Source organism: Corvus moneduloides, chromosome 15 (genome assembly GCF_009650955.1).
Source record: "Corvus moneduloides isolate bCorMon1 chromosome 15, bCorMon1.pri, whole genome shotgun sequence".
Classification (NCBI taxonomy): domain Eukaryota; kingdom Metazoa; phylum Chordata; class Aves; order Passeriformes; family Corvidae; genus Corvus; species Corvus moneduloides.
Window position 1 is genome coordinate 7,082,151 of NC_045490.1, and position 11,458 is coordinate 7,093,608.

The 11,458-nt window shown below is 45.9% G+C and overlaps 1 protein-coding gene across 2 annotated transcripts in view; it reads left to right on the top strand.

Moving 5' to 3' along the window:
• RNF130 (ring finger protein 130) overlaps positions 1–10,963 on the top strand; it is a 55,811-nt gene extending 44,848 nt beyond the window's left edge. For both annotated transcript variants that reach the window (XM_032124613.1, XM_032124614.1), the window contains one exon: positions 4,278–10,963. In XM_032124613.1, coding sequence (XP_031980504.1) covers positions 4,278–4,387 — 110 coding nt within the window. In that variant the 3' untranslated portion in view covers positions 4,388–10,963. The remainder of the gene's footprint in view (positions 1–4,277) is intronic.
• Positions 10,964–11,458: the final 495 nt, after the last annotated feature.

Below are 11,458 nucleotides of genomic sequence, written 5' to 3' on the forward strand. Positions count from 1 at the left end.
CAGCAGAAGGAGAAGTTGAGTGATATTTGGAACAAAAGGGTTGACAGGACTTTTTAGTGCATTTCCCTCTATGGAGGATTTAAGTAACTCAGCATCATCTTTTCTAGTTTTTCTTTTGAGCCTCTAACAACTGTCTCAACAAAATGTTAATAATGATATAACTTTTGATAGGTTACTTTGAGGTCAAGCAATTCAGTGCATGTTTATCTGTTAATGAAATAAATATGTTCAAAGATGAACTCTGCATCATCCCAGAAACTCTTTTTTTTTTTTTTACTCTGGATAGACAGAAGAAGGAAATCCCCAAAGTTTTTCATAGCATCATAGAATCATCTAGGTTGGAAAAGCCCTCTAAGATCAAGTCCAACCATAACCCAGCACTGCCAAGCCCACCACTAAACCATGTCCCCAGGTGCCACATCTGTGTTTTTTAAATACCTTGACCCAGCCTATCCAGATCTCTGTGCAGCCTTCCTGCCCTACAGAAGATCAACCCAACTTGGTTTTGGCTGCAAACTGACTGAGGCTGCACTCAATCCCCTCATCCAGATCATTGATAAAGACATTAAACAGGGCTGGCCCCAGTGCTGAGCCCTGTGGGTGTGACTCCATTCCCCATTGCTCCCTGGGCTGAGCCATCCAGCCAGTTCTTAACCCATGTGCAGTACACCTGTCCAAGCCATGGGCAGCCACTTTCCAAGAGAATGCTGTGGGACATGGTGTCAAACTCTCCCAAAGTACAGGTAGACACATCCACAGCCTTTCCTTCATCCACTAAGTGGTTCACCTTGTCACAGAAGACCAGGCTGGTCAAGCAGGACCTGCCTTTCCTGAACCCATGCTGCCTGGGTCTGACCCCCTGCTTGTCCTGGATGGGCTGTGTGATGGCACTAAGATGATCTGTTCCATGGCCTTCCCTGGCACTGAGGTCAGGCTGACAGGCCTGCAGTCGCCCAGACCCCCTTTCCAGCCCTTCTCGTAGCTGGGTGTCACATTTGCTGACCTCCAGTGAGCTGGGACCTCCCCAGGTAGGTGGGACTGGTGGTAAATCATGGGAGGTGGCTCTGTGAGCACCACAGGACTCCCCCAATGTGTCTCCTTCCTTGCCTGTCCCTTCTGAAGCGTTTTCAGCCATCTGTTGCAGCACTCCACTTGTGCCGGTCATGCCACCATGTCTCCACAATGGCAACCATGTCATGGTCTTCGTGCTAAGCTGGCTTTGAGGAAAGGGTGCTTTATGAAATAGTCCCACTCCGTTATTCCTTAACTGAGATGGTGTCTAAAACAGATTGAGGTAGGGAGTGCTCTGATCAGATTTCCGCCATAAGATGTCTTTGTGCCTGAGGAGCTGTGGAAGGGACTGCAGCTTGTGGCAGAAGATGGCCCTGATTAATGACTAAGGGTGTTAAAATACTTTCAGGTGGAAAAGGAACACCAGGTGATGCTTAATCCTGGTGCACCTGCAGTGCTGTGTCTTGAGTTTTTGGCCTTGGTGTTGTGCTTGCTTTGGTGGCATCCTATGGTAGGTATAAAGATCAATTCCAGGGTAGTATGTTTATTTTCAGACTCAATGCAAGTTATCTGAAAAGTTGTTTTAAAGCATATAAGAAGAATAGTGGCAGAGAGCACTGAAGGATTCATTTTCATGTATTAAAACTGCATTCAGCCTTCCCATTTGTTTTCTGTACCTAAGGGATAAACCTTGATCTTTCTTGGTAAGTGCAAAATAGGAAGAACAGATTCATACGCTGAATTTGGAACTGCGGATGTTTGTACTTGTCCTTAAAATACATTTATTCAGTAAATTTATCAGCTGGACCGATGCCATGTTTTTAAACAAACAGTAGCAATTTTCTGCATTAAGAGGAGCGTGGCTGGGTCACTGTGCCCTGCTGAGTCCGCTGCTCCAGCCGTAAACTGTGGGCAATGCTCCTGGTTAATGGAGCACCTGAAGATTGAGTGGTGGAAAATACTGAGCAGCAGCTGGATTCTTAGCTCTGGGCTGGCTGCTCTGGATGGGAGAGTAGACACTTAGGAAAGGAAGGAACGATGTGTCTCGTAAGTGGTATGGAAGCCAAGAGATGTCTATCTGTATGGAAACATTCAGCCTCCCTGGAAGTGGGTGGCTTAAATTTCTTTTGCCAAGAAGGACAAAAACATCACAGTAAAGAATTTTAGAGGTGTTGGATATACACTGCCTATTTCCAGATTAATACAAAATATTTGTTGTCAGATGACCTGTCTGCCTGTTGATTAAATCTCTCCCTCAAACCTGCTAGAGTGGAAGTCTGGGTGCACACAGAGGAAATGACAGCCTGGGCTGTCTGCTTCCTAATCCCAGGTTTGATTTCTGTGTAATAAAAACAAGAGCAGCCTCAAATTTTTAGAATCCCTTTGGTTTGTTTGAGCATTGGTTGTGCATTACATTGCAGCAGGTGGAGGAAGGGGAGATGAAATATCCAATATTCACGGCGTATTTCAGCTGCAAAATGAGACTCGCTCATCAAAAAGCAGATGATCCTGACTCATAATACAGGTTTGAAATCAGTTTTACCTGGTATAATTTCAAAGCAGGTTCAGGGGGTTTTTTTGGTTGAATCATAGAATCATTAAGGTTGGAAAAGACCTCTAAGGTCATCGAGGCTAGCTCTTGGGAGACAGACCGTGATCATCTGGAATCCATAAAGTTCCAGCTTTATGTTTTCTCAAACACTCGACCTTCATTTATTTATTTATTTATTTGCTTTTATTTTAAGCATTTGCCCAGTTTTAAAAACCTGTAAGTTTGGGGGACGATTCAGATCCAAAAAATGGGCATTTATCATTCCCCACTGACTGCTTCTGTGAAGTATATTCCAAGACAGCCCACTTGTTCCAAGTACCTGGATATATGCTCCTGGCAGAGTGAACAGTTCACTCCTGTGCAATGTAACTGCTAATTCCACTCTTGTTTCAGTTAACTACGAGATCAAAAATTCATTTGCTTATGAGAACTTCCCATTCTCACTGCAAATGGTGGAGTGAGTGTGTGCACTGACTTTTGCTTGTAAAAGAGCAGCAGATCCATTGCCCAGCTCCAGTTTCCTGCTGTTCTTAGCAAGGATTTTACCTGGGCACACAAAGTCTGTGTCTTTTGGGTGAGTGGGGAAGGAGAAAAGGCATTTTGGACAGTAGCAGCTGAATTCTTCTTTTCTTATGTCTTCTGTAAGGTCTTTGTTTCAGAATGGGCTGGGCTCAAAATTTGGCAAAGAAAGGGGGATTTAAGCAGCTAAAATTTGCCAGGGCTAAAACTACAATTCCCTAAGCATCTTGCTTCACTGATGCCTGAAACTGGAGGCACCTTAGTTTGTTGAATGCCTTCTTGATGAACTTGAAAGCTTTTCAGTTGCCTTCAGTTTGGCTCAATGTAGCTGCCTGGTGTATTGTAATCTAAGCAGCCTTGCTCTCAGCTAATCCCCCCTGGGATTGAGAAACCAGGTAATGAAGCATTTTGGCCAAGGGCCTGATCTGATGATAGATGCTTTCAGAGAGAATCGTTTGTACAGCAGGAGGGCTGGGCTCCTTGCAAAAACACATATGTGGATTCAGAGAACCATGGGAATGCCAGACCACCAAGGGAAAAAAATTAACTTCCACTCCCCACTTCATCAACAGCCCTGTTGTGCTTGTTTTGGGTATTGCCAGCATTGGAAAAGAGAGTTGGGTCCCCTTTGGTTATGCATAAGGAAATCTGTAGGTGGCTGTTTCTAGAAGGTGACTCGTGGATGGAGTTTGCTGAGCTCTGGAGGAGGCTGGGCTTCCAGCAGCATCGGTGAGGTGATCCTCGGGGAGGCCCTCACTCTGCCTGCTCATTCCTTTTGACCTGGAGCTGAAGCACTTTGTGCTGGTGCAGGGCACAGTGTTTGGGTGCTGACCAGAGGTTTCTGGGTCTTCTGAGGAAGCACATCCCTGCTTTACAAGACTGTAAATCAACAGCCGGCACCGAGTGTGAATCTCTGGCCTGCCCCAGCCTTGCTCAGACTTGACCTGTTTTATCTGAAAGAGCCATTTAAGGTGGGACTGTTCATGCATATGGAAAGCAGTTGCTTTAAATTGGCAGGGGAGCACACGAACAGAGGTAAAATGTTTCATATGGTTGTTACTGGTTCATGCTAAAGGGTGGCTGTTTTTTCCATGTGTACTGTGTTTGCATCCAGCAGACAGGTATGAGGATGCTTTACTCAGTTCTTCCATTGTTCATGTGTGTTGCTAATGTGGTTTTGTTCTACCTCTTGCAGGCAGTCACTTCTTCCATCGTAACTCTCTGTCCCCTCGAAGCCTGGTCTACGAGAGCGAGTTCTCAACCATCGAGCCTGCCTTGGACATGTACGATGAGAACAAAACCTGAAAGGAATCCATGCTCCTTCCTGGCCCTTTTTCCGTTTTTTTCATTTCTCATTCCTATTGTTGTGTACTCTTTCCATGGATCTCCTTTGTCTGAAGAAGAGCTGCTTTTTCCAGAACACGAACCCGCCTTCTCGATTGCACAGACGAAGACCAGCTGTGGTGGATTCTGAGGGTGGCATCTCTGAGCTGACAAAGAGTTGTGTGCAAGCAAGGTTGTCTGATGGAAATTGCTGAGTAACAGCATGGGGAGCTGTGTCGGCCCAGCCGCGGCGATGCAGGAGAGGTTTTACGGTGGCCCTAAGAGTTTATGCTGAACTGCAAATGCGTCTCTTACACAGGCGTCTGCTGATTCCAATGTTTTAATTGTCCAGATGGTTGCGCAATGTCAGAAAGGGAACTGGTTGTAGAGGAGATGGCCAGTGACTGGTAAAAGCACTCGTATATCTCGGTCAATCCATAACCCTACTGTGAAATAGCCCCTTCTGAGAGGGACCTTTATAAGTGCATTGAGTTTCCTACAACTCCCTTAACCCCGGACACTGGCGAGCCAGTCTGACGTTCAAGATGCAGAGAGGACCTGCCTTTGCAGAAAGATTTCCAGGAACTTGATGCTTGGGTTTTTTCTCCCATTTGATTGAAGCAGGAGAAGAATGGTATACACAGAATATACTTTTGGTCCTTCTGTGTTCTGAAGTCAAGTGAGTCTCTTTCTGTAGAGAGGACGTTCCCAGAACCAGCACTTGATCTACCTGAAAACCATTAGACTTTTTGAAATATGCAGGAATCGAATCAGCTTTCTTTCTCACGTAACTTTTTTTTGGGGGGGTGGGGGGTAAAAAAATCCACCAAATTTTTCACTGAGGTTTTTTAAAAGCCAGCATGTTGGCATTACACAGAGAAGAAAAGAAGTATGCTTCTTATCCCACTCTCCTGTTGAGATCTGCAACAGTTACTTAACAAATACGTTCTCTGAGCTGTGCCCTTTCCCACTGACATCAATAATGGGAATGCAAAAAGCAGGAGAAGAAAGGAAAGCAGCTACTGCTTTGACACACTGCAGGAAAAATCAATTTTTACTGGCATGTGACAAAAGCGGTGGGGAAATGGATATTGTTTGCAAGCTTCTGAGAGAACAATGCAGAAATGGAGAGCGAGAGAGGAACCTCTGGAGCTAAGTCATCCACAGCGTTCCTCAAATGAGCCGACGTGGAGGAGCGAGCGCTTCTGCTCCACCTTTTCCTACCAGACAATGCATAGCTGTTAATGAATGTTTGGATTTTTCTCCATTGCAGTCTTAGTTACTGTAGGTGTAGAAACTCATTTGTGTCCTTGTAATGTGAAACACAGTTTCACCCTCTGTATAGGAATCTTGAGAAATCAGTTAAGCCAAAAAGAAAGGTAAGACTCATCCTGCCATGCTTTAATTTCACCTGCTTTTGCTACAAGCAGGGGAATTTCCCCTCCTTTATAATATTTTTAATTGTATAGCAGTCTGCTTAACATATATCCTTTTCTGAAGTGTGGTTCAGCTGTGTCTTTAACATGGATGTTCAAGAGAAAAAGAAAAACCCAGCTCTGTAAAATGAGGAAATGAGCCTCTTTGCTGAGCGTGCTTTGACTTTTGTTGCTGTGCATCAGCTTTATTTAATCTGATAATTCCAGAGTGGGTGGTGTGAAGTGTAGGGAGGTTTTTCTCATAATACCCACATTGATATTTACCGAATGCACTTTTATTGCCATTCAGCTCACTCTGGAAATGCTCTGAAGCCCCAAGCTTTTTTAAAGAGCACAGTTTTGACACCCACTTTCTCCTACAAAGCAGAAGTGAAGGTCACAGGCAGTGCCACAGTGGCTGGGGGAGCAGCGGGTCGTGGTCAGCATCCCTGCTCTGCTGGCGGGTGTGTGAGGCAGGCGGCGACAGCTCCGGGCACGGCCGGCGAGCCCGTGCCCAGCTCTGCATCCCGGCCTGGCTGAGCTGCAGCCGGAGGGGACTCGGGGCCGGCAGAAGCGCTGGTTGAGCAGCCCCTGTTTTCGTAATTGCATCTGCGAGATCACAGCGGGGACACGTGGGAGCAGCGCCTTGGGAACGCAAACGCCCGAGAGGAAAACCACCGTCTCTCAAGGATGTTATGGGGCTTGTTTTTATCTGTGGAGAGCAGGCAGGTTACGATAAACCCAGATACCTGGGTGTTCCTGGTTAAATGCAAACATGTCTTGGTGTCTCTGACCAGCACAGAGCTGCTTCGGTGGGGTTTTGGGTAGGACAGGCTCTTGTAGCACTGCGTAGGGTGCTGGTGCTCCGGGCAAATCCTTCCTGTAGGGGCTGCCCCATCCCGACACAGGGATTTCCCCTAAGATTTCCCCTAAGGCTACCGGGAATGTCACTGGGGCACAGTTTCAGCACAAAACCAAAACTGATGATTTCTCAGCTCCAACTGAGCCGGTTTGCACGAGCTGTGTGCCAGAACATACAGAAAAGCTAGAACAGACATAGAAATTAAATTTCAAAACTAGAAAGCACAAAGCCCTCAGAGACAATATAATAAATAATGCAATTTGTATTTTGCTAAATCTTATTTCTAACCGAACATCTTGGTTTTAAGCAGGGGGAGGGCAGGTTTGCCTCAGTGTAGATCAGAGTCTGGCATAGTGATGTAAAAATGGATTTGTGCTGTAGCATCTTGGACAGGGCAGCTGACATTTGTAATTGACATCCTGGATTTGGGAAATCTTGCAACGGAAAAATTAAAAGCTTGTTCAAGCAATTGGTCCCTATGTGCGTGCCAGGACGTGCTGGAGCAGGCCTTCCCCCAGTTAGTCATGTTTAGGATGGGGAAGAGGCACCTCAGCAACATGGGTGATTTTTTCTGGGCTGTACTGGCAGGTTTGAGGTTTTCCTTTTAATATTAATCAGTATATAAAAAAAGCTTGATGAGCATCGTTGTTCTTGTTCTGCTGCAGTGGTGCTGTGTGTGGTTGAGTCATTTCACAGAAGTAAAATATATGGCAACCTACCAAGGACTGTAAGTGCCAGTAACTTGGAAAATAATTTTTAAGGTTTAAAAAAAGTGCTTTTTAACAGGAAAACATTCAGTTTATGACTTCTACATATAAAAAAAGCTTTTATCTCCAAGTGTTTTCCTAAACTATTTAAACCCCAACACTTCGCTTTCCCTTTCTCGGCTTCCTCTTCTATGAAAGTTTTGCATGTTCCCATAAGACATTTGTAAAATCAAGATTTGCTTGTGTTCTTAGAGGATAATTGCCAGTAAAAAACCAGACTGTAAATGTGCTTTTTACCTATAATACACCACATTAAATATTAAATTTGAAGCATGTTAAAATTTACCTAATGACCCTCACAACTGCTCCATCCAGTGAGCTCATGTGTTGGAATCTGCATTGTCCCTTTGCTCTAGGATGCTTGCCCTGGCACCTGAGGATGCTATAGGAATAGCCAGGTATCCTACATTAGCCAAAGAAAGACCACAAATAGTTTAATAAACATGTCTAGGACTATGTTGTGAGACTTTTACACATCTGTTTTCTTTAAACACATTCATGTAAAATAGTGCAAAGGCTCTGGAGAGCCAAGAGCTTTTTACTAGCAGAGGGGATTTTGCAGGAAACATGGGTCACACTGAGGCTCCAGGACTTGTTCCGTCCAGTTTAGGTTTGAGGTAGTCAGGTCATGAGCTGAAGGATGAGGGCACCAGGGTTGAGCTGAAGTTCAGGCAGCTCTGCAGCCTGATTACTGGCGAGTGGGTTGACTTAATTATTAAAAATATTTGTTATTTTGCTTAGCTAGTAGTCGTTTGTTTTTTACAGCATAAGAAGTAGCACAGCAGCTCACAAGCCAAGGCACAGTGGGGCAAAGGCAAGAGCCATGGGGCTGCTGCCAGCCCTGCAGGGTGGGGAGAGAAGGACAGGAGAGCTCAGGGCAGAGACCTCAGGAAACACCTTCAATTTCCCAAGTAAAGCTTTTGCTCCTTTTTCACCCTGTGTTACCCAGCCATACTTGACCTAATTTTCCAGCCTGACTGGTGCAGAAGAGTGTGTGATGTGCCATGACAGCTTGCATATGTGTTGTTATATTTAAAGATATCTTCACTTTTTCCTTTTCCTGCTAGACTTGCTGCACCGCAGGGCAGCCTCAGCTCTGGCACACTTGGTGGAAACTAGTGAGCAGGGGAGGGAGTGAGAGAGGGAAAGATACTCCAACTAAACCGATTGGGGGGAAATCAGGGGAGAAGTAGACAGTACTTCATTGTGTTGGTGCTCATTTCTGCTTTTTTCCCTTGTCTTTGAAATAATTAAGAGAAAAAGCGGTACTCCATACCCCTTCCTTGTGGGATGCAGTGACAAGAGCAGGGCTCCAGATGGGATTTTTCTTCTGATGCAGGGCCATGATGCTCTGTAAGCCCCAGCTAGTTGATGTCCTGAGATGTTGACCAAAAAATCCAACTTCACAAGGGCATGTCAGGTTTACCTGGTGCTTTCAAGGTGCTTTGGGGGGATGAAATCTGCTCACAGGGCCTTTGCAAAGCACCACCAATTGACACCTTGTTATCTGTCAGTTAATTGATCCTTTCATTAACCTAGTCTTTTTAAAAGCCTGCAACATTCCCAGACACTCTTAATTCTCCCAATTAATCTCTAGCTTTCCACTCCATCAATTACTACTGGCTTCCTCCTCCTCTGGAGAGCAGGGTGAAGGTCCCTGTTGTGCAGACATTGCTGTCCACCTGTTTTCCAGCATCTTCTCCATCACTGTGCCATCGCTTCACTGTGCCATCACCATGCCAGCATCCCTCCAAACCAGAGTCACTGTCTGTGGGAGCACAGAGGTTCCTGGTGGGCTGTGCTCAGCCACAGCAGGGTGTGTGGGATGTGGGCTGTTGTTGTGGGATGCTCATTCTCTGGATCCCTGAATGGAGCATCCTTTTGCTTTTCTGCCCGTTAGCCTTGTGGTGATGCCCACATGAAGAGAAATGGATGTGTAGGTTGTGCAATAACATCTGAATATTTTTTCTTTCTTATGGCAATAATGTCCAGGGTCTCTGGGCTTTGGGGCCCTGTGGTATAAAGTTTTGCCCAAAAATAGTCCCTTTCCTAAGGAGTTAATAATTAAGTATTAATATTCCTACGAAGTAAGAACTACATAGTGTTTTATTGAAAGTTGAAGCTACTTAGAGTGATTTCAATGCAAGGCTGAGGTGTAACATCAGTTAGTGTCATACAGCTAGGACTGGGGGTTTGCAGTCCAGAAATCAGTTGGGCATGTATGTGAAGGCTCCCTCACTCCTGCTGGGCTATTCCTTTCTCCACTTGTATGCACAAGCTTCTCAGGAACCAGGAGCTTTTATTCTTTTCCCTGAGCTCAGCTGTGTGCATTTATGTGCCATTTGCCTTTTTTTTTTTCTGCTTCCCATATACTTGGGGGCTGGCCCTTGCTTGGCTCTGACTTGATCTTCAGCTGCCCAAACCCCTCTGGGGGATAAGAGCCATTAATTCCCATCAGAGCAGCTCTGCTGGGCTGTGTTAAGGCATGGATCATCAGATTTGCTGTCGATCCCCTGTGCCTGTGTCTGTAACACCCTCAGAGTGTCTCGGGCAGTAAGAGCTATAGCTGCCTGCAGCCTTCCCACAGACCTGGGCTGCACTGGGAGAGAGGATCATACAGAAAACAGCTCAGCAACCCTCCCATGCTCCAGCACAGAAAAGTCTGGGCTTGAAAGTAAACTTGTTCTTTGCTGCTGTTAAGCCAGGAATGTTTAATAGAGTGGGGCTGTTAAAGCAAAGCTCGTGGTGCAGGTTTGTGAGGTCCCAGCAAGGCAGTGCCCCAGCCTGTCCCTTTCTGCTTGTGCTGGAAGGTGCTACATGAACGAGAGGCCTTCCCTGTGCCACGACATCAGCAGGCAGACTTTTCCCACCCTCTGTGTCTAGGCTTAACTCCCAGCACTGGTAAGGTCTGTCAGCCCACTCCTATAACGGGGAATAACCTTTCGGAGCAAAATGAGTGATAGCATCACTCTTCTGCTTGTCTCATCAGCCCTGCTGCAGTTTGCAAGTAGATGTTAAATACTAAAAGCTGCTCTGTATGACCGTGCCTGTCCAGGATCACCTACTCAAGGCCATGGCTAACTATGCACTGAATCCACCAAAACGGGATCGTTTTATCCCGGCAGAGAGGGGACACCCCGGCCTTTGGGCACAGGAGACTGCAGCAAACAACAACAAAAACCCCAATTTGCGTGCGGGTAGAATGGAAAGTCTGAACTGGCTTGGTGCCAGGTGGGTCACACCAGTGTGACCACGTAACCTAAACACGCCAGCAGCTGCCAGGGGTCTGGGGGCACTGTGGGGACACGGGCACACGCGGTGCCCTCCTGACAGCCAGAGCTTTCCAGCCCCTGTGGAAGTGTAGCTTGCCAGCAGCAGAACTTGTTGACATGTTTTGATGTAAGTATAACACTGTATTGTATTTACGTGGTATATGCCGAAATGTTCATAGTGTATACCGACTAGTTAGGGTTTGCTAATGTACTACATTTCAATAAAAAGCAATTTAAAAATACACAGCTTGTGAGTCTGGTGTCTGAAAATATGGGAGGATGAAAGCATCACCCAGTGACTCCAGTCCCTCCAGCATTTCTTGTAGAGCTGTCTTAGAGGACAGTGTGGAACAACATTGTCTAAAGATGTGTTTTCAGAGAGGATTTTTCCCACTCTGATGTAAATACTTTATTATCTTGCTGTACTAATGCCTAGAAATCCCAGGCCATTAAGGGCCACATGGTTCAAAGTGGCTTATGAGTATGCTGGAGACACTAATCCACTTTCCCACAGCTTTTGCCACCTTAAAGATGGCACATAGGATTCTTCAGCATCTTCTCCCAGTGCTCAAACCCTTCCTACAGGACACCCAGCCTTCAGAAACCACCACGCTGATCCCCAAAAACAGCTGTGCCATTGAGGAGAAGGCAAAGCCCTGAAGGCTGAGCCAGCTGATAAATATTTATATTACAGTAGTGTACAAAGGCTCTGGCTGGGATTAGGGCACTGCACTAAC